The sequence below is a fragment of the Lepisosteus oculatus genome, chromosome 12, assembly GCF_040954835.1.
Source record: "Lepisosteus oculatus isolate fLepOcu1 chromosome 12, fLepOcu1.hap2, whole genome shotgun sequence".
Taxonomy (NCBI): domain Eukaryota; kingdom Metazoa; phylum Chordata; class Actinopteri; order Semionotiformes; family Lepisosteidae; genus Lepisosteus; species Lepisosteus oculatus.
This window is the reverse complement of record NC_090707.1, coordinates 39695747-39720932: the sequence shown is the minus strand read 5'-3', so window position 1 is coordinate 39720932 and position 25186 is coordinate 39695747. Positions and strand designations below refer to the sequence as shown.

The window sequence follows — 25186 nt, the reverse complement described above, 5'->3', positions numbered from 1 at the left end:
ATCACAATCAGGAGTTCAAGCACCGAGTTTGTTGGTACCTGAAAACGGCCTTGTAGATAGTCACGTGATCACCCGCAGCACTAACGATTGAGACCGGTCCGGTTCCCCTCGACGTTGTAGGGGGGCTGAGTGACGTCACACCCCCAAAAAGAAGGCGCTATATCTCGGGAAAGAAGCTAGGAAGTTACTTTCAACGGCACAAACCGACACAAACGCAGCACTAACGAATGAGGTGGGTTTCATCGTTTGTGCTGTCTGTAGGGGGGCAACTTCACAGAGTTCAAGGTAAACCCTGAATGGTATTTTAAATACAATATTTCGGACGGATTTTGAATCTTGCGTTTTGCGTTGTGTTCATTGTGTTTTTGAAATGAAATATTAACTTCAGTGTAACTCGTAAAATTGCTGAACAATCTAAAAGCAGGCATAAGAAATAGTTAGAACTGTTTCAAGCAACAAGTGAAAGTGAGCTCTTGCATCTTTTCTTTAGCTAAAGAGAAAGTCCTCATATGAGAGACCTTTGCAAACGAGCGGTCATTTGAACGGGGGTTTGCCGACTCTCCAGACAGTGACGAGATTACCGCCATATTCAACTCCAAACCCCGACGCCTGCGTCCGGTCTAGAAGGCCAGAACCTCACAGCAGAGGTAGGCACGGATTGTTCTTGTGTGTGTGTGTTCGGCAGCCCCGGTAATTGTTGCTTAACCTGTGTGTGCTGCCGGGATACCGGGAGTCCCGCCGCGGCCGGCAGGGCTGCGCTGCAGTGACACCGACTCGCCGGCAGATGGTGCGCCCGTTTCCAGGCCGCCCTGCCCGGTGCTGGTCCCGCCCCAGACCCGCCCCCGGCGCGCTGTTCTCCTGATGACTTGCGGAAAAAAAAGCAGATGAAACCGGTTCGTAACCGGTCTGCGGCCCGGCCGGGGGAGGTGTTTGTGTTTCGGCTCAGCTGAGCTCAGTGCTGCTGCGGCGCCGCTCTCGCCAGACACGCAGCCCGGTACCGGACAGCTCGGCGAGCTCCCCCCGTGATTTCACTGCGCGTGTGGGTGTGGGTGTGCGTGTTCGTGGAGGAAGCCTGCGAGGGGCTGGTTGGCGACGTCATTGCTGTGAGCCGGTCACGAGTGTCGGTGATAGACTTGCCGAAGCGAGCAGCATCGACGCTCATTAACCCACGCGTGTCACCGGGCTGTGGCGATGGGGCCGCTAGTCTCCCGTCCCGGCCTGCCCTAGACTCCGACGCAGGCTTGTTGGTAAGGTCCTGGGTTGAACCGATCCGGTACCGGGTACCGGGTGCTCAGGGCTCACGGCAGCTGCGGTGTCTCGGACCTGCGAGCATGTTCACTCGCGACGTTGGACCGGAGCCGCAGCTGGTTGTGAAGCCTGGAGGGAAGTTTCCGTGTGTTGAACTGGAGTGGGGTACTGTGTGTGTCTGTGGTTACTTTGGGGCAGCGTGTGTGTGATTATTGTGGGGTGCTGTGTGTGTCTGGGGTTAATTTGGGGCAGTGTGTGTGTGTGTCTGGGGTTAATTTGGGGCAGTGTGTGTGTGTGTCTGGGGTTAATTTGGGGCAGTGTGTGTGTCTGGGGTTAATTTGGGGCGCTGTGTGTGTCTGGTTAATTTGGGGCAGTGTGTGTGTGATTATTGTGGGGCGCTGTGTGTGTCTGGGGTTAATTTGGGGCAGTGTGTGTGTCTAAGGTTAGTTTAGGGTGGTGTGAGTGTGTCTGGTTAATTTGGGGCAGCGTGTGTGTGATTATTGTGGGGCGCTGTGTGTGTCTGGGGTTAATTTGGGGCAGCGTGTGTCTCTGGTTAATTTGGGGCAGCGTGTGTGTGATTATTGTGGAGCAGGGTGTGTGATTAATTTGGGGCAGCGTGTGTGTCTGGGGTTAGTCTGGGGCTCTGTCACTAACTGTGTGTGTCTCTCAGCTCGTACTGGAGCCCCAGTGTGTGTGTAGCTGTGTGTCTCTCAGCTCGTACTGGAGCCCCAGTGTGTGTGTAGCTGTGTGTCTCTCAGCTCGTACTGGAGCCCCAGTGTGTGTGTAGCTGTGTGTCTCTCAGCTCGTACTGGAGCCCTACTGTGTGTGTAGCTGTGTGTCTCTCAGCTCGTACTGGAGCCCCAGTGTGTGTGTAGCTGTGTGTATCTCTCAGCTCGTACTGGAGCCCCAGTGTGTGTGTAGCTGTGTGTCTCTCAGCTCGTACTGGAGCCCTACTGTGTGTGTAGCTGTGTGTCTCTCAGCTCGTACTGGAGCCCCAGTGTGTGTGTAGCTGTGTGTCTCTCAGCTCGTACTGGAGCCCCAGTGTGTGTGTAGCTGTGTGTCTCTCAGCTCGTACTGGAGCCCCAGTGTGTGTGTAGCTGTGTGTCTCTCAGCTCGTACTGGAGCCCCAGTGTGTGTGTAGCTGTGTGTGTCTCTCAGCTCGTACTGGAGCCCCAGTGTGTGTGTAGCTGTGTGTCTCTCAGCTCGTACTGGAGCCCCAGTGTGTGTGTAGCTGTGTGTCTCTCAGCTCGTACTGGAGCCCCAGTGTGTGTGTAGCTGTGTGTATCTCTCAGCTCGTACTGGAGCCCCAGTGTGTGTGTAGCTGTGTGTGTCTCTCAGCTCGTACTGGAGCCCCACTGTGTGTGTAGCTGTGTGTATCTCTCAGCTCGTACTGGAGCCCAAGTGTGTGTCTGTCACTCACTGTGTGTGTCTCTCAGCTCGTACTTGATCCCTACTGTGTGTGTAGCTGTGTGTCTCTCTCAGCTCGTCCTAGAGCAGCAGGAGAGAGGAAGGACCGCAGAACTGGAAGCGAGAGACAGAGGGTTGATGATCCAGAAGTGCAGCTCTCTGGCCCAGGACTCGTCTCTGCCCCTCCAGCGCAGCATGGAAGTGCTGGTGGTGAGTGTGTGCGTCTGTCTCCCGCTCTGACAGGGCAGTGCTGTCTGGGCAAGCTGGTCTGCGAGCTCCACCAGTACACCAGTCCATCTCCAGTTCAGAGCATGTAGCACTAGCCTGCGAGACCGAGGTTGAACCAGCAGAGCAGTGAGCTGTAGCTGTGTGTGGTGGAGCAGTGAACCGCTGACCGGAAGGGGTGGGGCCCAGACGAGCCCCCTTTCACACCCACCTTCCTATTGGAGGACCCTTTATCTCCTGGGCAGGGATTGGCTGTTGCCGTGGCACCCAGAGTCAGGGAGGGAGTGGCTTCGGAACTGCCCTTTGTCGCGTCTGTGATGTGAGCAGCGATCTGACCGCAGATAGAGGGTCGATGTCACCGTGGAGCATTAACTGTGCACACGCTCGATGGGAGCAAGCAGGAGTTCATTTCACACTGGAATACAGAAAGAAAAACAGTCTCGGCTGTTTAGCCTTCTTCGGGTAACATCTGAAGAGGTTCAACAGCAGAAATGTCTTTTTCTGCTCCTCAGGGGAAAGTAACCTCTGCTTGTTCCCGACACAGCTCCCCACTCGAGCCTCCCAGATGCGCCATTTTCTCAGACCTGTGAACCCGTGAGCTAGGAGTGACCCTGCAGGCAGCGCTGCCCTCTGACATTTCTGCTCTATAAATGTCTGTGACTGTGTGTCAGCGGCATCTGTTTCACTTGCAAATGTCTGTGGTGCTCAGAGACAACAGCAGATCCACACTGGCTGACTCCCAGTGCACAGCAGTCTGATCCACTCCAGGGTTTACAGTGCTGTCAGTCAGACTCCCAGTGCACAGCAGTCTGATCCACTCCAGGGTTTACAGTGCTGTCAGTCAGACTCCCAGTGCGCAGCAGTCTGATCCACTCCAGGGTTTACAGTGCTGTCAGTCAGACTCCCAGTGTGCAGCAGTCTGATCCACTCCAGGGTTTACAGTGCTGTCAATCAGACTCCCAGTGTGCAGCAGTCTGATCCACTCCAGGGTTTACAGTGCTGTCAGTCAGACTCCCAGTGTGCAGCAGTCTGATCCGCTCCAGGGTTTACAGTGCGTCAGTCAGACTCCCAGTGTGCAGCAGTCTGATCCACTCCAGGGTTTACAGTGCTGTCAGACTCCCAGTGTGCAGCAGTCTGATCCACTCCAGGGATTACAGTGCTGTCAGTCAGACTCCCAGTGTGCAGCAGTCTGATCCACTCCAGGGTTTACAGTGCTGTCAGTCAGACTCCCAGTGTGCAGCGGTCTGATCCACTCCAGGGTTTACAGTGCTGTCAATCAGACTCCCAGTGCGCAGCAGTCTGATCCACTCCAGGTGTGACAGTGCTGTCAGTCAGACTCCCAGTGTGCAGCAGTCTGATCCACTCCAGGGTTTACAGTGCCTCTCAGCAGCAGGGTGGGGTTACTGTCCTACAGTGCCCCCTGTGGCAGTGTGAGGCCGGGTTCTGACCCGAACCCAGGGGGTGTGGACTAGAGTCTGGGATGGGCTGCAGGAGAGAGGGAGGACTGGGAGCTCTGGCGCTGTCGGAGCCATGGAATCGCCGGGATTAGTGTGGAGGGGGGGGTGCGGGGTCGGTGCATTGTGGGAGAGAGACGCGATGGAGGCAGAGCGCTGATCCAGAGGCTGTGTGTAGCAGAGGGGCGGGCAGGGATGTCGGCAGACCCGTGCCCGGAGCAGTGCAGACTGGAGAAGGCAGGAGAGCCGAGTGGATTCAGTGTCTGAGTGGCGTGTGGATCTGGTACCTGTGTGCTGTGGCTGAAGGGCTGTGTGTCTCAGTGTGTCTGTGACGACAGCCAGGCAGAGTGAATGAAGCTCGACTGCGGTGTGTGTGCGCTCTGTGAATGGGCAGTGTGTGTGTGCGTGCGTGCGTGCCCTCTGTCAGTGGGCAGTGTGTGTGCGCTCTGTCAGTGTGCAGTGTGTGCGTGCTCTCTTGTCAGTGTGCAGTGCGTACGTGTGTGCCCTCTGTCAGTGGGCAGTGTGTGTGTGCGTGCGTGCCCTCTGTCATTGGGCAGTGTGTGTGCGCTCTGTCAGTGTGCAGTGTGTGCGTGCATGTGTGTGTGTGCCCTCTGTCAGTGGGCAGTGTGTGTGTGCCCTCTGTCAGTGGGCAGTGTGTGTGTGTGCTCTTGTTGAGAGTGCAGTGTGTTTGTGCATGCGTGCCCTCTGTCAGTTGGGAGTGTGTGTGTGCTCTTTGTGGGCAGTGTGTGTGTGTGTGTGTGTGTGTGTGTGTGTGTGCGCGCTCGTTGAGAGTGCAGTGTGTGTGTGTGCTCTCTGTCAGTGTGCAGTGTGTGTGTGCTCTCGGTCAGTGGGCATTGCCCTGATGACTCAGTGTGGGGTGTCTCTGCACATCAGCATCAGGCGTGAGTGTGGGGCCGGAGAAGACTCTCTTGTCTCTGGAGATTAACCCCTCCCTCCCCTCGCAGGCTCACCCGGTGCTGAAGGCCTTCATGTGTGGCTCCCTGAGTGGGACCTGCTCCACTCTGCTCTTCCAGCCCCTCGACCTCGTCAAGACCCGGCTGCAGACCCTCCAGAGCTCCGTACAGCATGGGTAATGTCCCGCGCGGCACAGTACAGTAGACTGGAGTAGATACCAGTAAATTCCAGACAGGTGAAAAACACCTGAGCTCAGCTCACTCCAGTTTAACAGAGCTGAAGCCCTGTATACTAATACTGTCTACCGCAGGACATCTCTAGAGCTCATCTCTCTCGGTGATTCGCAGGTCACGTGTTGGGATGGTAACGGTATTCCTCAATGTGATCCGCACGGAGAAACTGCTGGGTCTTTGGAAGGGCGTATCTCCGGTAAACAGCCCGTCTCACCCTCTAACTGTATCACCTGTAGTGTCAGCATACAGTAGTGTGCAGGAGGAGTGTGTGTATTAACCCCTCTCTCTCTCAGTGCAGTGTCAGTGTACAGTAGTGTGCAGGAGGAGTGTGTGTATTAACCCCTCTCTCTCAGTGCAGTGTCAGTGTACAGTAGTGTGCAGGAGGAGTGTGTGTATTAACCCCTCTCTCTCTCTTAGTGCAGTGTCAGTGTACAGTAGTGTGCAGGAGAAGTGTGTGTATTAACCCCTCTCTCTCTCAGTGCAGTGTCAGTGTACAGTAGTGTGCAGGAGGAGTGTGTGTATTAACCCTCTCTCTCTCTCTCTCTCTCTCTCTCTCTCTCTCTCTCTCCTAGTCGTTTGTACGCTGTATTCCCGGTGTCGGGATCTATTTTAGCACCTTCTTCTCACTGAAGCAGCGGTTCTTCTCTGAGCGTGCTCCGTCCGCGCTGGAGGCGGTGCTGCTGGGCGCGGGGGCGCGGTCAGTGGCCGGAGTCTGCATGCTGCCCGTCACCGTGGTGAAGACGCGCTTTGAGGTGAGGGTGGGCACTGGGGGGAGGCGATGCTTCGAGCGGGGGAGAGGGGTCTCCGCGCCTGCCCTGTGTCCCTGTGTGACGCCTGGTGTCCCGTTCCCTGTGCTGCAGAGCGGTCGCTACAGCTACGCCAGCGTGTTCGGAGCCCTGCGCAGCATCTACGTGTCGGAGGGGCCGCGTGCGCTGTTCTCGGGGCTGACGGCCACGCTCCTCAGAGACGCGCCCTTCTCCGGCATCTACGTCATGTTCTACAGCCAGACCAAGAAGTCGGTGCCCGCAGGTATGGAACAGAGCCCCCCAGCCAGAGCGCCGCCCCTGTGGCAGAGAGAGGGAGTGCGCTGTGGGCCCAGAGCGCCGCCCCTGTGGCAGAGAGAGGGAGTGCGCAGTGTGCGCTCTGGGCCCAGAGCGCCGCCCCTGTGGCAGAGAGAGGGAGTGCGCAGTGTGTGCTGTGGGCCTGGCCTGTTCTCAGCACAGGGCCGTGTCTGTTGCAGAGGTGTGGAGCGCCCCCTGTGTGCCGCTGGTGAATTTTGGCTGCGGGGTGGTGGCGGGGGTCCTGGCCGCTCTGGTCACCCAGCCAGCCGACGTGGTGAAGACGCAGGTGCAGATCCGCCCGGGGCAGTACCGCTGGACCGGGGACGCCGTCCGCTACATCTACAGGGTAAGACGGTGCCTTGTGTTCGTTGTGTTCGGGGGGGGGGGCGCCCCTGGGCCACACTGACGCTCTGTCCCCCCAGGCTCACGGGCTGCGGGGCTTCTTCCGCGGCGCCGTGCCGCGCTCCCTGCGGCGCACGCTGATGGCGGCGATGGCCTGGACCGTGTACGAGCAGCTCATGGCCAAGATGGGCCTGAAGTCCTGAGGGCGGACGGGCCGACGCCGGGGACACGGACAGGAGGGGGGGCCCAGCCTGGTCCGGCCCGGTGCACTGGCCACCCCGGGTGTGTGTGGGGCTGGCCGGACTGACGTGACCCACTCGTTTCCAAGGCGAAAGGAAAGGGTGTGGACGACCTGGCTGATACTGGACACTGGTGTCCTGTTGGACTGGACACTGACACTCACTCTCTGGTCAGTGGTCTGGGACTGGACTGGACTGGACACTGACTGCAGTCTGGGACTGGATTGGACTGGATGGACAGTGTGCGGTCTGGGACTGGACTGGCAGTGTTATGTGCAGGACATCAGCGTTCACTTGTCCCTGGAGCTTGCAGGCGGATGGCCAGTGGTCACTGCAGCAGGACAGCAGAGCTCTGGGACACTCTTGGCTCCACTGGCTGACTTCTTTGCTTCTTCTCTCGCATATCAATTAACTTAACAGGGTGTTGTAATTACTATTAATTATTCTCATTGCTGTGGTTCTGAGAGGTTGTGTTTCTGTTTTGTACAAGATCCTCTGTGTTCTTTTGAAATGTTGAAATAAAAATCCTTGTTTTGTAAGTGTGGATTTAATCTCTCTGGGATCCTGGGACAAGCTGTACAAGGAGTTTTTCGTGTCTGTCAGAACGTGATGAGGGCATCCTGATTCTCAGTGACGGGATTGTCTCAGTGTGTGCCTGTGGGGCTTGGCAGACGCCTCTCAGGCACCGCGCTGGACACCCGTGTCTGCTGTTGCCATGGAGACGGGCCCTGGGAGGCTGTCAAGGCAGATAGGATTTGACACCCAGAGAGGGAGACCGAAGCAGTCTGGACTGTTCGCTCGGCAGGGGTTCGTACAGACAGCAGGGGCGCCCTGAATTCTGCATCAAATGCAGAAGTGTGATGATCCCAACCTGAGGAACAGAACATTCTGAGGTGCCCCGGCTCTGCTCCCACAATCTGTCTTGTATTGATCACTGACAGACGCACTCCACAGGAGTGAGTCAGTGTAAACCTTCAGAGACAGCATAGCAGTCTGCACACTGGGGAGTGATACAACATCAGCCTGAAGCCCTCAGCTCTGTGCCAGGTGCTATAACTCATTGGACCTCCCCAGTACAGACAGTCATTCCCGTGGTGGGCTGGAGACGCAGGTGTATTGTAGTGTTGTAGAAGCAGCAGGAAATATGAACTGAGAAAGATACTTTCTTTATCTCCATTCAGGAGAAAGGTGGACTTTCACCTTAACTCCATGTCTCCTCAAACTGCACTTTAGTCACAGATCAATAGAGGCTCCCTCACCTACACAGAGTGTGGAGCAAGGAGAATGAGAGGGTGATGAAACTTGTTTTTGCTACAGAAAACATCTGCTGAAATACCCCTGAACTCCTCAGGATGCCCAGCTGTGAGCTCATTTCCAAAGGTCAGCAGGGTCTCAGCACAGAGCTGCCAGCTGCTCTGAACGAGCTGGGAAGTTCAGTGGGAGGCAGGACTCCGTGAGAGATCGAGTCCCAGTCATCTCCGACGCCTGAAGACTCGCTCTCGTCACTGAGCTCAGGATCTGATTTGTTTAAATTTGTTTCTGTCGCCGCTCCTTCGCTCGGGCAGGTTTTGAGGGCAAACTGAAGGCTGCAGTGAGCAGGCAGAGGCTGAGGTCAGGGTAGCCCAGACAGCCACATTCACATGCAGTTCGATTGAGCAGCTGAAGAAGTTTGATGGCGGTGCTCCAGGAACTGCTGCAGTAGAAACAGGGCGGCGCAGGGAGCTTGTGTAACACACTTGCCAGACAAGGGGAGGAGACGCTTATCAGGCAGAGACAGAAAGTGAACCATCAGCTCCTTCCCCCCGATACAGTCAGCAGGGCTCCTGCCTCGCTGCCTCAGTCTCTCCCCGCCAACCTCAGAGTGTCCTGCCTCACAGTCTCTCCCCCTCCTGCCTCACAGTCTCTCCCCCTCCTGCCTCAGTCTCCTGCCTCACAGTCTCTCCCCCTCCTGCCTCAGTCTCCTGCCTCAGAGTCTCTCCCCCTCCTGGCTCACAGTCTCCTGCCTCACAGTCTCTCCCCCCTCCTGCCTCACAGTCTCCTGCCTCAGAGTCTCTCCCCCTCCTGCCTCACAGTCTCCTGCCTCGCAGTCTCTCCCCCTCCTGCCTCACAGTCTCCTGCCTCCTGCCTCGCCCTCAGAGCCACAGGCCCCAGACAGCAGTAAAGACGTTAACACAATGCCAGGAAGGTCAGCCTGTGCAGTTCCTGTCCCTGGAGTGTATTTTCGGAAGAGGATATGAGTTTACAGGCAGCCTCATTGTCGCGCTGTCGGAACAGCGTGTGCACCAGAGCCCCACGGCGCGACCCGCTCAGGAATCAGCCTCTGCAGGCAGCCAGCTGGCACGGCGCCGCCCGCTTCTGAACATGGGGGCCGTCTCCTCAGCCTGCTACGCTGCTGCCACAGCGACGCCTAGTGGCCAACACTGAGAACAGCAGCCTGGTGACGAGACGCAGTTTCGAGGCTTGTTGAATCCCTGAACTGTACCTGTGTGGTCTCTCCAGCTATCCCAGTGTTTCCCAGTATCTCTCTCCAGGTATCTCAGTGTTCCCCAGTGTCTCTCTCCAGGTATCCCAGTGTTTCCCAGTGTCTCTCTCCGGGTATTCCAGTGTTTCTTAGTGTCTCTCCAGGTATCCCAGTTTCTCCGGGTATCCCAGTGTCTCTCCAGGTATCCCAGTGTCTCCCAGTGTTCCCCAGTGTCTCTCTCCAGGTATCCCAGTGTTTCCCAGTGTCTCTCTCCGGGTATTCCAGTGTTTCTTAGTGTCTCTCCAGGTATCCCAGTGTCTCTCCGGGTATCCCAGTGTCTCCCATTGTCTCTCCAGGTATCCCAGTGTTTCCCAGTGTCTCCTGGGTATCCCAGTGTCTCCCATTGTCTCTCCAGGTATCCCAGTGTCTCCCAGTGTCTCCCGGGTATCCCAGTGTCTCCCAGTGTCTCTCTCCAGGTATCCCAGTGTCTCCCAGTGTCTCCCGGGGCCACTGCTATAGATCAGCTTGGCTGGGCAGCAGGAGGCCTCCCTGCAGCGGACTGTCACAGTCTGAGGGAGCCAAGTGATGAAGTAGTGTTGTCTAGATGAACATGTTTCAGCCACACAACAGCGAATTCTAATCAGGATTAAGTTTATTATAACATTACTATAAAGTTATAACCACGGCCCGTTTCTTGAATTTCTCCATGGCAACAAGAGGTCATAAACTGAACTTCCTGTCGTAACTAATACGGCAGCTACTGGAAAAAAAAGAACACAGCAGAGCAGCAGAGAAAAGGTGAGTTTGGTGTTGCGGGGTGCCAGAGACTCTCTCCCCACGGTCCCGGCGCCGACGCGCTTGCGACCCCTGGCGGTAGCTCTGCTGAACAACAGACCCTCCTTCCGGTTTCTGAGCGCACAGGGAAATGACGCCATCTTGGCTCCCACGGCTTCATCAATGTATTCGGTCTTTTTAACTTTTTGATTTTTTACCGCACTATATTTTATGGTAATTTCTTTTTGCTCTTTCCATTAAATCATTTGCTTTTGCTCGATCTTATTATGTTTATTTTTTTATCGTACTGTGTTGTCACGACAAGAACATCTTCGCTACCTCCTGTTTTCTTACATCTATTCTACAGAAAACTGAAGAGCGAGAGCCAAGATGGCGCCCTTCAGTCCTCAGTTTCATATCGCGCCTGTCTGGTAGGATCTCGGCTCTGATTGGTCCAATCTGACGTATAAAATGATGTCACTCCCTTTGCACGGCCTCTTTTATTTCCTGGAGAAATAGATCTCCATACGGCGTTGTCTCGTGGTGAGTAGTGTTTTTGCATATTTTACGAGTTTAAGGCATAAAATTGTTTAAGACTCCGTTACGTAGGCCTTGGGGTGTCCTTTGTTAGTCCAGAGCAGCGTTTTCCGGTGCACAGGCGGGGGAAAGCACGTCTGGAGCGGCGACCTTCTCCAGGCCTGAAGCCGGGGCCTGGCGTGACCGCCCGGCCGGCGGTGGACCGGCCTTCGGTCTGGTCGGGCGGCGATGGGCACGCGTCTGCTTACTGGGACGTGTAAGATGACTTCGCCCTGCTAATGTTGGTGATCCTAACTGGATCAGACACAGCCAGGGTTTGCCGTGGCTGGCCCATGCGTCTTAGTGTCCACGTGTTCGCGGCGTGGGTTGGGCCGGTGCGGACGGCGATGGAGAAGGGCGGTGGGCAGCTATGGCCGGTCCTCTGGACCCCTGAGCCCCGGGCTCCGCAGATCAGGACTCGCCGGGGGACTTGCAGTCCCGCGTGTCTGCGTGGCAGTGGGAGGGCTGCTGGCGGTGTTACACGCGTGTACGTTCAGGGTCGCTTCCGCGGGAGCGCACAGACCCACAGAAGCGAAGCCCTCGGCAGCCCCTCACAACAGCACTGGCCACATCGTGTCCGTGGAGCTTCGGTCAGTCCTGTCCAGCCCCTCAGTCCTGACCAGTCACGGTGGTTCTGCGTGTTTCCCTGTTGTTGCTGGGCCTCGGGACTCCACAGCTGACAGACGCGGCCAGTCAGATCCCCTGGTTTCTGCTGGACATCTGGACCCTGAGTGGCCAGAGAGTTGGTTCCAGAGCGCAGGCAGGTGTCTCATGAGCTTTGGAGGGTCTCTTTTTGAAGATCACCAGCGGGTAGTCATGGTCGCTGCTCTGTTGGTGTCAGTGACAGTCTGATTAACTTTCTGAGACTCTACTGGCTGGACTGGGAGCTGGATTAGTTCTTCACTGGGATTATAATCAGACTCCACTGACAGAGCAGTCTGAGACTCTCCGGACTGGACTGGGAGCTGGTTTAGTGCACTGGGATTATAATCAGACTCTGGTTATGTGCAGCAGTTTTACTACCAGAGGGTCTAGTTAGGCTGATGGGCCTCTTTCTTTTGTGGGAGTGGGTGCACACTGTTAAAGCCCCGGGCCGAGGTCGGTCTGTGGGTGTCGGAAGTGTGCGAGAGCAAGCGGCCAGGTTTTCGCTAACACCATGAGGGCTCTGGCCCCATGACTGGGGTTTGATAGTGACCTGAGCCACAGCCCAAAGGGGCATTTAACTATAGTCAGAAACATTTGTCTAGATTTTGGAAGGAGCTGTACATTTCAAAACGGGTTTAATAAAGAATAATATATTAACCCCCCTCTCTCTCTTAGTGGAGTGTCAGTGTGCAGGAGGAGTGTGTGTATTAACCCCTCTCTCTCTCTGTGCAGTGTCAGTGTACAGTAGTGTGCAGGAGGAGTGTGTGTATTAACCCCTCTCTCTCTCTGTGCAGTGTCAGTGTACAGTAGTGTGCAGGAGGAGTGTGTGTATTAACCCCTCTCTCTCTCTGTGCAGTGTCAGTGTACAGTAGTGTGCAGGAGGAGTGTGTGTATTAACCCCTCTCTCTCTCTGTGCAGTGTCAGTGTACAGTAGTGTGCAGGAGGAGTGTGTGTATTAACCCCTCTCTCTCTCTGTGCAGTGTCAGTGTACAGTAGTGTGCAGGAGGAGTGTGTGTATTAACCCCTCTCTCTCTCTGTGCAGTGTCAGTGTACAGTAGTGTGCAGGAGGAGTGTGTGTATTAACCCCTCTCTCTCTCTGTGCAGTGTCAGTGTACAGTAGTGTGCAGGAGGAGTGTGTGTATTAACCCCTCTCTCTCTCTGTGCAGTGTCAGTGTACAGTAGTGTGCAGGAGGAGTGTGTGTATTAACCCCTCTCTCTCTCTGTGCAGTGTCAGTGTACAGTAGTGTGCAGGAGGAGTGTGTGTATTAACCCCTCTCTCTCTCTCTCTCTCTGTGCAGTGTCAGGTCAGTATAGGAGTGTAGTAGTGTGCAGGAGGAGTGTGTAACTCTTCTCTTGTTTTCTGCAGCTTTCCCGTCGTTGCTTGTCCAAGGGAAGCTCTCACGATGTCCGGAGGTCTGGATGTGCTGCAGATGAAGGAGGAGGATGTGCTGAAGTTCCTGGCTGCCGGGACCCACCTGGGCGGCACTAACCTGGACTTCCAGATGGAGCAGTACGTCTACAAGAGGAAGAGTGATGGTGAGGGCGGTGGGGGTGTGGGGGGGCGGGGGTGTGGGGGGACAGGGGGCCCCGGTGCCCGGCAGTAAAGAGCTCTGTGTGCCTGTCCAGGTGTTTACATCATCAACCTGAAAAAGACCTGGGAGAAGCTGCTGCTGGCTGCCCGAGCCATTGTGGCCATTGAAAACCCCGCTGACGTGTGCGTCATCTCCTCCAGGAACACGGGGCAGGTGGGCGTGCTGCTCCGGGCCAGAGCCGACTCTTCCTCTCCTGTTGCACTCCCCTGGAGAGTCCCTCAGAGCTGAGGAGTGACCCAGCAGCTCTGTTCTGTTATGCTGCTGAGAGTCTCTGGGTGGGTTGTATCAGTCTTGAAGGGGTCCGGCTCAGAGTGGGGTGGGAGTGGGTGCACACTGTTAAAGCCCCGGGCCGAGGTCGGTCTGTGGGTGTCGGAAGTGTGCGAGAGCAAGCGGCCAGGTTTTCGCTAACACCATGAGGGCTGTGGCCCCATGACTGGGGTTTGATAGTGACCTGAGCCACAGGCTGATAGTGGCCGAGGCCAGCCGGGGGCGCTGGCGCGCGGGGCGACTCTCACTCCCTCTTCTCTCTGCCTCTCGCCAGCGCGCAGTCCTCAAGTTCGCTTCCGCGACCGGCGCCACCACCTTCGCCGGCCGCTTCACTCCCGGCACCTTCACCAACCAGATCCAGGCGGCATTCCGCGAGCCGCGGCTGCTGATCGTGACCGATCCCCGGGCTGACCACCAGCCGCTGACCGAGGCCTCCTACGTCAACATCCCCACCATCGCGCTCTGCAACACCGACTCGCCGCTGAGATACGTGGACATCGCCATCCCCTGTAACAACAAGGTACTGCCCCCTGGGGCGCCTCATCGCCACCCCCCGTAACAACAAGGTACTGCCCCCTGGGGCGCCTCATCGCCCCCCCTGTAACAACAAGGTTCTGCCCCCTGGGGCGCCTCATCGCCCCCCCTGTAACAACAAGGTACTGCCCCCTGGGGCACCTCGTCGCCCCCCCCCCGTAACAACAAGGTACTGCCCCCTGGGGCACCTCGTCGCCCCCCCCGTAACAACAAGGTACTGCCCCCTGGGGCGCCTCGTCGCCACCCTTGTAACAACAAGGTACTGCCCCCTGGGGCGCCTCGTCGCCACCCCTGTAACAACAAGGTACTGCCCCTGGGGCGCCTCGTCGCCACCCTTGTAACAACAAGGTACTGCCCCCTGGGGCGCCTCGTCGCCACCCCTGTAACAACAAGGTACTGCCCCCTGGGGCGCCTCGTCGCCACCCCTGTAACAACAAGGTACTGCCCCTGGGGCGCCTCGTCGCCCCCCCTGGCGTGGTTGCCAGTTGTCCGCCGCCGTCTGCGCCGCTCGAGTCGCCCTGCTGGCCCGCGCTGGGAGCTCCCATGCACACCTGTTAGAGCCCGGAGCTGAGGCTGCGGCCGGTGATCTCTGGGTGTAGGCTGTGTGCAACAGTAACGCAGGGTCTCTGCGCCCCTCCCTCTGCTCCGTGGGCCGGGGGGCGAGATGGGTATGGGCCTGGCCACACTGCCCCCTGCTGCGGGGCCGCGGTCGTGCAGCCGTACCGGCGCGGTGGCCGAGAGCACGGGCTGACGCGTGTCCTCTCTCGCAGGGCCCTCACTCCGTGGGGCTCATGTGGTGGATGCTGGCCAGGGAGGTGCTGCGCATGCGTGGGACCATCTCCCGGGAGCACGCCTGGGAGGTGATGCCTGACCTGTACTTCTACCGGGACCCGGAGGAGGTGAGGGGCTGAGCCGACCTGAGGTGCAGAGTGCGTGTGTTTGGGGTTTGTGGGGGAGTGGCGAGGCCTGTGTCTCCTCTGGGAGTGTCCTGGTGCTGGGGGGGGCGGGGGGGTATAGGCGCCCCAGGGCATGGGCGTGTCAGGGCTGTAAGCGTGTCTCCCCCTGCCCCAGATCGAGAAGGAGGAGCAGGCCGCTGCAGAGAAGGCTGTGGGCAAGGAGGAGTTCCAGGGCGAGTGGACGGCGCCCGTCACCGACTTCGCGCAGCCCGAGGTGGCTGACTGGTCCGAGGGCGTGCAGGTGCCCTCTGTGCCCATCCAGCAGTTCCCTGCAGGTACGTCCGGACCGCGGGGCACCCCCACGCTGACCGCTGGAGCCCTGCGCCCCTCTGTAACACCCCTCCTCTTGTCTTTCAGGGCCCCCTGTCAAGCGCGAGCCTGGAGCCACTGAGGTGTTTGCAGGTGAGATGTCTCGGGTCGCGTCCCATACAGAGGGTGCCCCCTAAAACAGCCGGTGTCTGGGGGCTGTCCAGTCCTGGTGCTGGAGGGTCAGTGTGTCTGTGGGCTGTCCAGTCCTGGTCCTGGAGGGTCACTGTCTTGGTTGTCCAGGTATATATGGAGGTACTTGATGTTTCTACCCTCAGTTCTAACTCCTTCCCTCCTTCCGCTGGTTTGCAGAGGACTGGAGTGCCCAGCCGGCCACAGAGGACTGGTCAGCTGCCCCCACTGCCCAGGCGTCTGACTGGGGTGGGGCTACCGCTGATTGGTCCTGAGTGCCACCTGTCGCAGCAGCAATTTTTTCTCAACAAACTCAATAAAGTTTGCTGTTTCTTACGAAGCCTGTCCTGTCTGGTCTGTCTGTAGTGAGGTTACATCCCAGCAGCCTTGGAAGCGACTCTGGTGCTATACAAGACACCACCACCACAGTGATGCTGCCTCCTGCCTGCAGGCTGCAGTACTGCACCCAAGCCCAGCAGTATGAATTCTGGGGGGTGAAACGGTCTCCAAGGGCTCCAGTGTTCTTAGTGTTTCTGAAGAGCAGCTCGACCTGGAGGTGTTTCTGCGGGTGGAGAGGATGTGTTAGTCACAGTGGAGGCTCAGAACAGACTGGCAGTGTCTGCTGGTAGATTAATCCGCCCCCACACAGCCTTCATGAAAGTGGGACGATAAGATATAACTTTGTCCATCCAAAAGGGTGAATATTTATCTTAAGCATTGACATATGACAGCAAAAAGATGCATTAAGCCAAGAAACGGTTCTGGACCTGCAGAAAATCTTGCCTGGTGCATGTTACACAAATGATCCTGTGTGCAGTGATCTGATTAACATCCTGACTGCAAAGGGTTTCTTGCAGACATGTTTCTTGGCCTCTGGCTTTTTGAACTGGCAGTGGGACTGAAGAGGGAGGGAGTCCTCAGCAATCAGCTGAGCTTTCGTTTGAACTTCAGTATAATGCAGCTCTTTCAGCTGTCTCTGAGGCTGACCAGTTATTTCACCAGCAAGATTAACAATCCTGGCCCATTTCCCTTTACTCTTAATGCTCAGGCTAATATACCACTCCATGAGACTTTTTGCTAACATCCTGTAAACCCTTTTAAACTGACTCTCCAAACACTTTCAGCTTCCTGATTAACAACATGCACTGACTAGCCTTAAAAATACAGTTGATATTCTCTAAAGTTCAAATGTTCATCTAATACTATTCCTATCTGTAACAATTTCCAATCTCCACAGGAGGATAGGGCAGAAAGGTTTAAGTGCTTATGTATTACTGTAGCCAGTGTTCAGTAGTAAGGAGCCAGTTCTTTGTACATTTCATATGTTAATATGAAGCATCCTTGACTGTGACAACACATTTCCAGTTTTCTTTATTCAGAGTAAGTCGTCAGCCCTTCTCTATCATCCCAGTGAACAGTCCTACCAGGGCCAGATCACCTGCGAACTGCCATAGATTAACAGAATTTCCCTGCTTTTTCATTTCATTGGTATAGCTGGAACACAGTAAAAGTAACAAAACACAGATGACTTTGCCTGTTGCCGACTAGCTACTAAATTCACTGAAAACACTACATCTTCAGTCCCCCTGTGTTCTTTCTAAGCAATTGTCAAGGAATCTAGATGTTCTGCAATCAAGGGATTTTTTTAAATAACCCTCTCTGTGCACTTAGCAAAGGTCAAAGGTCACTTTGCCTTGCCTCAGGTTTTCTGCATACAGCTGTAACAGTGGAGACTTTCCATATATTTGGACCATTCCAGAAATTCAGCAGTGGGTCAAGAACTGTTGGAGCTCCCCTAGATGAGCACCTTTCCCTGCAAACCATCTGGGTCAGAGGCCTTGTGCGGCTTCAGCTGTAGACATGAACCCCATTAATTCATGACATTTATCTCTAAAATCCACACTGTCAGACTGTCCCACGCTTGGTTAGGATTTCTTGCACAGAAACTATTCTCCTTAAAAATCCCTTTTTCCTTCCTCGTTTTTGACCTAAACTCCTAGTCTTTCTGCTTGCAGCTGCAGTTTCTCCCTTTAGAAAAGTGACTTTTCACTCAAAGACACTTTTAAACCCTTAGACATCCAAGCTTTATCGCTGGCCACTACTTTAACAGTCCTGGCAGTAGGGACAGTGCTTGCGCAGATCTGGATGTGTCGTCTGCTCGTGTCGGAGAACAGCTGCCTCTCTGCGTACCTGTGCGGACAGGACCAGGAGGCGGCGAGAAACGTGATTTCCCAGAGTTCCCTGGCGGTGGACGGCTCGAGGACGATGCGCGAGACGCTCATGCCTGGCTAACCAGAACTAGCGCAACGGGTTCTCCCAGTTCCCCAGGGCTGCTGACTCAGATACATTCCGAACACCTCCTTATCCCCAGGGGCAGATACATTCCACAACAAAATGAAAACTTGGGATCACATTTCCGATAAAATAAAAACAGCGAAAGATCCACGAATGTAACAGTGCCTGTGCATCGTAAGGGCTGTCCTATACCACCAAATAATCAGCTTTTTAAGGAAGTATACAGACACAAGTATACAAGTATACAGAGTATACAGATACAAGTATACAAGTATACAGATACAAGTATACAGACACAAGTATACGAGTATACAGATACAAGTATACAAGTATACAGATACAAGTATACGAGTATACAGATACAAGTATACAGATACAAACATAGATAATACTTTATTAATCCCGTAGGGAAATTGATGAAGACCCGAACATTCCTTTATTCCACTATCCATTGAAGCTGTCGACGCAAATGTCAAACACAATTTTGACTCTTACAACCCACTTGAGTGCGATATGTTTTGTGATGTGTTACACGTGTTACAAGTGTTACACGTTGGTATGTGTTATTTGTGCAATAGTGATGTTTTTTACTTTTTTTCTTTTGTTTGCATTCTATTTAAATGTACAGGAGTGCTGTGTGTCCATAAAACATTTCCCTCAGGGCAGGAATGACAACACAGTCTTACTATCTGGTCTGATTGAGAACGCGTACTGTCCAGGAGAGCCGGGCCGCTGCTCCTCTGTGTCGCGCTGTGGCAGACTGAGGGAAGAGACGGTCTCCAGTGATACACGATTCGCCCTCAGGGCCTGCTGGAGGCTGGCAGGCTCCCCAGTGATTTTACAGCTGAGCCCCACAACATTCTCCTTTTCTCCTTGTCTTTCTAACTGGGAGATAAAGGAAAAAGTCTGGATACTTTCGATAAGAATTCTGTTTTGGACTCTGAATGAACTTGGTCGTCTCAGGCGCTGCTGGGATTCCTGTACAGTAACATCACGCTCTCAGCCCAGGGGATGTAACTGCGGACTGTTCCAACAGGCTCGGCGTGGATTCCTGGGGGAGTGATATTGCTTCGTCCTTTTAAACGCACACTCGTTTCTTCTGTTTCCTGCACAGTCATCTCTAGGTCGGACGTGTCGCAGCTGTTGACAGAATCATGCAGGGCAGGTCCCTGTGCCTCTCCAGGCTTGAGAGCGGAGCGACTAACACCCCGTCGTCAGGGCGATACCATGATGATAAAGAGGAGGGGAGAAAGAGCGCAGCCTAGCTGTCAGCCCGCTGAAGTACAAGCAGGGACAGATGCCAGCCCAGTAATTAACACACTCTTTGTCAGAAGACTAATGATCCACGTGACAAGCTGATGCTCTAATTTGAAACGAGTGTTAAGTTTGTCGACCAGTGTGAAGACTGAGCGTGTCCGCATTCTCAATGCTCGCGAGCTGCGCACCTTTGCGCAGGTATGTCCTCCACCCGCGGCTCCTGCAGCGAGGAATACCGCAGATTCCCTGCGAGCCCGGCCCTGAGGAGTGTACCCGAGTGGGCGCACCCGGGTCCACAGCCGAGTGAGTGACGGGAGGAGGAGGGTGCGGGACACACCCACGCACACGCAGCGAGGACAAGAGGCGAGCGCCGAGCGCGGCGGACAGACGGCGAGGACAGTGCTGCCGACCTGTCGCGATGTCCAGCGGTCGCGCTCCCGGTGAGTGTCCGGTGTCCGGTGCTCCTGTAGCCGAGTTCGTCCCGTCAGCAGACACAGGGTGGGGTTGCCAGTGTTTCTCCGGGGAGAGCAAGGCGCTGTATCCGAGACTAACCGCTTGCCGCCTGTCTGCCAGTCGGGCTTCTTCTGCTCACGAACCGAACCGGAATGAAAGAAACTCGTCTCTTCTGACCGGGAAACCGCCTGTTCGCCAGTCGTGGGTCCGCTTTCGCTCTGATGAACTGCTGCTACTGTGCAGGACAGGGTGTTCAGGCAGAACATTCCAGGCTGTTTGGGTCGGAACACTACAGGCTGTTTGGGTCGGAACATAGCAGGTATTTGGGTCAGAAAACTACAGGCTGTTTGGGCGATCGGATGTTTCTTCTCCAAATATCAAATTAAAACTTTCGATTTCGTTACAGTGTAGTCTCTCACAGAGAGATGAGTTCACGTAGGTTCGTTACAGTCCCGTCTATCACAAAGAGACGACAGTCTGGGATTCAGGAACGCTGTGTTTGTGGGTGTTTCCGATTGTGCTGTTTGGTATTAGTTTCTACTTCCGAGAACACGGGTTGCTTTTCAGTAAATCACCTTCCGGACAGCTGATGCCTCAGGCAGGGCTGACAATCTGGATAATCATGTCTGTCTGGTCTCATCGGCGGTTCCTTCAGTCTCGGTTTACAGTAGTGTGCAGGAGGAGTGTGTGTATTAACCCCTCTCTCTCAGTGCAGTGTCAGTGTACAGTAGTGTGCAGGAGGAGTGTGTGTATTAACCCCTCACTCTCTCAGTGCAGTGTCAGTGTACAGTAGTGTGCAGGAGGAGTGTGTGTATTAACCCCTCTCTCTCTCAGTGCAGTGTCAGTGTACAGTAGTGTGCAGGAGGAGTGTGTGTATTAACCCCTCTCTCTCTCTCAGTGCAGTGTCAGTGTACAGTAGTGTGCAGGAGGAGTGTGTGTATTAACCCCTCTCTCTCTCAGTGCAGTGTCAGTGTACAGTAGTGTGCAGGAGGAGTGTGTGTATTAACCCCTCTCTCTCAGTGCAGTGTAAGTGTACAGTAGTGTGCAGGAGGAGTGTGTGTATTAACCCCTCTCTCTCAGTGCAGTGTAAGTGTACAGTAGTGTGCAGGAGGAGTGTGTGTATTAACCCCTCTCTCTCAGTGCAGTGTCAGTGTACAATAGTGTGCAGGAGGAGTGTGTGTATTAACCCCTCTCTCTCTCAGTGTCAGTGTACAGTAGTGTGCAGGAGGAGTGTGTGTATTAACCCCTCTCTCTCAGTGCAGTGTCAGTGTACAGTAGTGTGCAGGAGGAGTGTGTGTATTAACCCCTCTCTCTCTCAGTGCAGTGTCAGTGTACAGTAGTGTGCAGGAGGAGTGTGTATTAACCCCTCTCTCTCTCAGTGCAGTGTCAGTGTACAGTAGTGTGCAGGAGGAGTGTGTGTATTAACCCCTCTCTCTCAGTGCAGTGTCAGTGTACAGTAGTGTGCAGGAGGAGTGTGTGTATTAACCCCTCTCTCTCTCAGTGCAGTGTCAGTGTACAGTAGTGTGCAGGAGGAGTGTGTGTATTAACCCCTCTCTCTCTCAGTGCAGTGTCAGTGTGCAGGAGGAGTGTGTGTATTAACCCCTCTCTCTCAGTGCAGTGTCAGTGTACAGTAGTGTGCAGGAGGAGTGTGTGTATTAACCCCTCTCTCTCTCAGTGCAGTGTCAGTGTACAGTAGTGTGCAGGAGGAGTGTGTGTATTAACCCCTCTCTCTCTCAGTGCAGTGTCAGTGTACAGTAGTGTGCAGGAGGAGTGTGTGTATTAACCCCTCTCTCTCTCAGTGCAGTGTCAGTGTACAGTAGTGTGCCGGAGGAGTGTGTGTATTAACCCCTCTCTCTCTCAGTGCAGTGTCAGTGTACAGTAGTGTGCAGGAGGAGTGTGTGTATTAACCCCTCTCTCTCTCAGTGCAGTGTCAGTGTACAGTAGTGTGCAGGAGGAGTGTGTGTATTAACCCCTGTCTCTCTCAGTGCAGTGTCAGTGTACAGTAGTGTGCAGGAGGAGTGTGTGTATTAACCCCTCTCTCTCTCAGTGCAGTGTCAGTGTACAGTAGTGTGCAGGAGGAGTGTGTGTATTAACCCCTCTCTCTCTCAGTGCAGTGTCAGTGTACAGTAGTGTGCAGGAGGAGTGTGTGTATTAACCCCTCTCTCTCAGTGCAGTGTCAGTGTACAGTAGTGTGCAGGAGGAGTGTGTGTATTAACCCCTCTCTCTCTCAGTGCAGTGTCAGTGTACAGTAGTGTGCAGGAGGAGTGTGTGTATTAACCCCTCTCTCTCTCTGGCAGAATGGGCAACTGGCGGTGGTGATGAAGAGGGGAACGATGCCCTCCTTGATGCCCCTGAGCTGCGGGTGGTCTTGTTGGGCACCATCGGCTCTGGGAAGACTCTGTCGGGCGACACGCTGCTGTGGCGCAGTGAGGTGGCGGCGCCCCAGCGCAGCGGGCTGCAGTGCGTGTGGCGCCGGGGCGCGGCGGAGGGGCGGCGCCTGTCTGTGGTGGTGGGGCCCCGCTGGCTGTGGCGCCAGGGCCGGCTGGAGGAGGGGGTGCGTCAGGAGACGGAGCGCGCCCTGGCCCTCTGCGCCCCCGGGCCCCACGCCTTCCTGCTCGTCGTCCCGGTGGGCCAGTTCTCCGAGCTGGACCTGCAGGCGGCCCGGGAGATCTGCCACATGTTCGGGGAGGCGGCGCTGGCCCGGCACGGGCTGCTGCTTCTCACCTGCGGCGACTACCTGGGCGGCGCCAGCGTGGACGACCACCTCCTGACCGCGGGCCCCGAGCTGAGGGAGGTGCTGGCGCAGTGCGGGGGGCGCTGCCACGTGCTCAACAACCGCCGCCCTGCCGACCGCGCGCAGGTGCGCCAGCTGCTGGAGAAGGTGGAGGAGATGGTGAGGGAGACTGGCGGCTGCTACACACGCGGCGCCCTGCAGGGGGCGCCACTGGAGGCGCCGCGAGGCCGCGAGCCAGAGCTGATCGAGAGGAGCCAGCAGGGGGCGCCACTGCAGGCGCCGCGAGGCCGCGAGGGGGAGCTGATCGAGAGGAGCCAGCAGGGGGCGCCACTGCAGGCGCCGCGAGGCCGCGAGGAGGAGCTGATCGAGAGGAGCCAGCAGGGGGCGCCACTGCAGGCGCCGCGAGGCCGCGAGGGGGAGCTGATCGAGAGGAGCCAGCAGGGGGCGCCACTGCAGGCGCCGCGAGGCCGCGAGGAGGAGCTGATCGAGAGGAGCCAGCAGGGGGCGCCACTGCAGGCGCCGCGAGGCCGCGAGGAGGAGCTGATCGAGAGGAGCCAGCAGGGGAGAGAGCAAGAGAGGAGTGAGGAGGAGGAGGGGCGGAGGAGAATGGAAGCGCAAGAGAGGAAGAGGATGGAGGAGGAGGCAAGGAAGATGAAAGAGGCGAGGAGGAAGAAGGAGGAAGAGGAGAGGAGGAGGATGGAGGAGGAAATGATGGAGGAGAGGAAGATGGTGGTGGAGCAACAGAAGAGGAAAATGATGGAAGACGAGAGGAAGATGATGGTGGAGCAGCAGAAGAGGAAGATGATTGAGGAGCAGGAGAGGAGGAAGACGATGGAGGAGGAGAGCAGGAAGAGTGAGGAAGGGCGGACTCAGGGGCTCCTGCACGCACTGAGCTCCTCCCAGGGGGCACCACAGCAGGGGGAGGGGCAGGAGGCCGCGGAGCTGCAGGGCGCAGACGCCTCAGGTGAGCACAAGGAGGCACAGAGACGTCCTTTTAATCACAAATAATGAGCAGGCTCAAAGTCTCTCTAGGATATACTGAGAGTCATACAGAATTGTGATTACTAGACAGTAGGAGTGTGTGACCTCCCTCTCAGTGCAGTGTGTCGGCGTGCAGCAGGTGTGTGTATTTACCTCTGTCTTTTCTCCTGTAGATGGCGCTCTCCAGGCACAGCTGTCGGACAATAGTCCCAACAACGGCTTCATACAGAGATGTAAGTAGGCCTCTGTGTGGTTGAACAATTCAGCAGACGAAATCCCCCCCAGGGGAAAATGACTGGGTCTCGAGCAGCAGAGTCTCGCCTGCGAATGTAACATCCATGAAGTCGCTTCTTCACAATTGAGTCCTCCCTCGGCGCAACAGCCTGTGATCATGAGCCGGATATTATCCCCTCTCTCTCTCAGTCCCCGCACCTCAGCCGGGTCTTGTTTCTGTACTGAGAGACGCTCCAGGGTCCGTCAGCCACAGCGGGTGACAACTTTATCGCCCGGTCAGGTGTCATTGCGCTGGGGCAAGGAGAGAGAGGGCAGGCCGGAATCACGCGGTTTATTTGAGCTGTTTCAGGTGGCCAGTCGTTTGTACAAATTGAAAGCCTGTGTGTGCGTGTGCGTGTGGCTGCGTGTGTCGTTGCTCTGCCTGATGGCTCTCGTTTCTCTCCTGGCAGTGTGGGAGAGATTCTTCTCAGCGAGCGCAGACTGCAGCCCTGCTCGCTCCTCCTCCTCCTCCTCGCCCCTCCTGGACGCCCCCGACCCCTCCGAGCTGCGGCTGGTGCTGCTGGGCCGGGCCGGCGCGGGGGCAGGCGCCGCGGCCGCCGCCCTCCTGGGCCGGGAGGAGCTGGGCGGCGCGGGAGGCCCGCTGCAGTGCGAGAAGCGGAGGGGCGTGGCGGCGGGGAGGAAGCTGGCGGTGATCGTCACGCCCGCCGGCTTCCTGGCGGAGCTGTCGCCGGAGCAGGTGACGCGCTGCGCCACGCTGGCGGCGCCGGGGCCCCACGCGCTGCTGCTCTGCGTGCCCGTGAGCGAGCCGGCCGCGGCCGAGCTGCGCGGGCTGGACGCCCTGGCCGGCGTCTTCGGGCCCGGCCTCGCGCGGCACGCCCTGGTGCTGTTCACGCGGGCCGAGCAGCTGCGGCCGGGGCTGGCTGTGGAGGACTACGTGCTGAGCGCGGGCCGCGCGGACCTGCAGGAGCTGGTGGAGCGCTGCGAGGACCGGTACCACGTGCTCGGGCCCGGGCCCGGCGCGGCCGAGCTGCTGGAGAAGGTGGAGCAGATGGTGCGCGAGAACAGGGGCAGGTTCTTCGCCGGGCCGCTGTTCCAGGAGGCCGCGGCCCCGCCCAGCCGGTGGAGCCGCGCCCTGCGAGACCTGCTGAGGCGGCTGCCCACCCTGACGACCGGGGCGGCAGTGCTGGGCGGCGTGCTGGGGGTGCTGGTGGGGGGGCCCCTGGGGGCCGCGGTCGGCGCCACGGTGGGCTCACTGCTGACAGAGGTGGGCAAGAGGAAGTACACAGTGCAGCAGTGAGGGGCCCCCACAGTCCCCGGCCCCCCACCGGCCCCCGAGAGCTGTCCCAGAATACCCGGGCCCTGTCCGCTGGGACACCAACAGGACGAACGTGCAACTCCTCTTCACCACTTCTCACCAGCGAGGCAGGGCCACACCTGTGCTCAAGCCTGAGGGCCACTCCAGGTGTGACCTCCAGCTGCGCAGCTGCATGAGGGTTTAATGTTATCTGAACTCTGTGCCTTCGAGCGAGACATCGGCGGGGGCTGCCTCACCCCCACCTTGTACTTGAGGGGCGACCTGATCCTCACGCTGGCAGGACACCCCTCTGTGGCCAAGGGGCACCGGCCACGTCGCTGGACGAAACTGTACATGGACACTCTTCCAGCTGCCTCTGAGCGGTCGTGTGGCTCTGCTGTTGCACAGGCGTGTCTGTTACTGCACTGCTGTGATAATAAACCTGCTGACGGCTCTGGCCTGTCATCTGGCTGCTGTGGTCTGGGTCAGCGCCGCGTCTTCTGGGTGTGTGGAGACATTCATGCACAAGGGACACACCAGGGGTAGGGGCAGGGGCAGGAGGTGTGGACAC

General features: G+C 56.7%; 3 protein-coding genes and 2 non-coding genes across 6 annotated transcripts; all 5 read left to right on the top strand.

Annotated features, from left to right (window-relative positions):
* Nucleotides 1–864: 864 nt before the first annotated feature.
* Nucleotides 865–7663, top strand: slc25a38b (solute carrier family 25 member 38b). 2 transcript variants are annotated; one of them, XM_069197199.1, is made up of 8 exons: nt 865–1247; nt 2731–2865; nt 5300–5424; nt 5597–5678; nt 6055–6234; nt 6343–6511; nt 6723–6889; nt 6966–7663. In XM_069197199.1, exons 2-8 carry the CDS (start codon nt 2794–2796, stop codon nt 7086–7088), a joined length of 918 nt encoding a protein of 305 aa, XP_069053300.1. In that variant the 5' UTR covers nt 865–1247; nt 2731–2793; the 3' UTR covers nt 7089–7663. The 2 variants fall into 2 exon arrangements, with proteins under 2 accessions (XP_069053300.1, XP_069053302.1); XM_069197201.1 differs by lacking the exons at nt 865–1247; nt 2731–2865 and adding an exon at nt 2893–4571.
* A 3132-nt stretch (nt 7664–10795) lies between these two features.
* Nucleotides 10796–15703, top strand: rpsa (ribosomal protein SA). Its single transcript, XM_015359699.2, has 8 exons — nt 10796–10902; nt 12947–13116; nt 13207–13325; nt 13714–13959; nt 14744–14872; nt 15045–15204; nt 15287–15331; nt 15548–15703. Exons 2-8 carry the CDS (start codon nt 12984–12986, stop codon nt 15640–15642), a joined length of 927 nt encoding a protein of 308 aa, XP_015215185.1. The 5' UTR covers nt 10796–10902; nt 12947–12983; the 3' UTR covers nt 15643–15703.
* On the top strand, nt 12005–12143 carry LOC138242120 (small nucleolar RNA SNORA62/SNORA6 family). The gene has a single exon (XR_011191375.1). It is a non-coding gene; the product is annotated as a small nucleolar RNA SNORA62/SNORA6 family (small nucleolar RNA).
* On the top strand, nt 13498–13636 carry LOC138242121 (small nucleolar RNA SNORA62/SNORA6 family). The gene has a single exon (XR_011191376.1). It is a non-coding gene; the product is annotated as a small nucleolar RNA SNORA62/SNORA6 family (small nucleolar RNA).
* A 3068-nt stretch (nt 15704–18771) lies between the features above and the next one.
* Nucleotides 18772–25080, top strand: LOC138242092 (uncharacterized). The gene is made up of 4 exons (XM_069197172.1): nt 18772–19359; nt 21670–23070; nt 23261–23320; nt 23771–25080. The coding sequence occupies exons 1-4, from the start codon at nt 19338–19340 to the stop codon at nt 24616–24618; spliced, it is 2331 nt and encodes a 776-aa protein (XP_069053273.1). The 5' UTR covers nt 18772–19337; the 3' UTR covers nt 24619–25080.
* Nucleotides 25081–25186: the final 106 nt, after the last annotated feature.

Excerpts from the sequence above, each read along its gene's own strand:
- LOC138242092 (XM_069197172.1), top strand. The coding sequence starts at position 19,338 with ATGTCCAGCGGTCGCGCTCCCG. Across the intron at positions 19,360-21,669 it reads GTCCAGCGGTCGCGCTCCCG|AATGGGCAACTGGCGGTGGT; the intron begins GTGAGTGTCCGG and ends TCTCTCTGGCAG. Across the intron at positions 23,321-23,770 it reads CAACGGCTTCATACAGAGAT|TGTGGGAGAGATTCTTCTCA; the intron begins GTAAGTAGGCCT and ends CTCTCCTGGCAG.
- rpsa (XM_015359699.2), top strand. The coding sequence starts at position 12,984 with ATGTCCGGAGGTCTGGATGTGCTGCAGATGAAGGAGGAGGATGTGCTG. Across the intron at positions 15,205-15,286 it reads CATCCAGCAGTTCCCTGCAG|GGCCCCCTGTCAAGCGCGAG; the intron begins GTACGTCCGGAC and ends CTTGTCTTTCAG. Across the intron at positions 15,332-15,547 it reads AGCCACTGAGGTGTTTGCAG|AGGACTGGAGTGCCCAGCCG; the intron begins GTGAGATGTCTC and ends GCTGGTTTGCAG.
- slc25a38b (XM_069197199.1), top strand. The coding sequence starts at position 2,794 with ATGATCCAGAAGTGCAGCTCTCTGGCCCAGGACTCGTCTCTGCCCCTC. Across the intron at positions 5,679-6,054 it reads TTTGGAAGGGCGTATCTCCG|TCGTTTGTACGCTGTATTCC; the intron begins GTAAACAGCCCG and ends TCTCTCTCCTAG. Across the intron at positions 6,890-6,965 it reads CCGTCCGCTACATCTACAGG|GCTCACGGGCTGCGGGGCTT; the intron begins GTAAGACGGTGC and ends CTGTCCCCCCAG.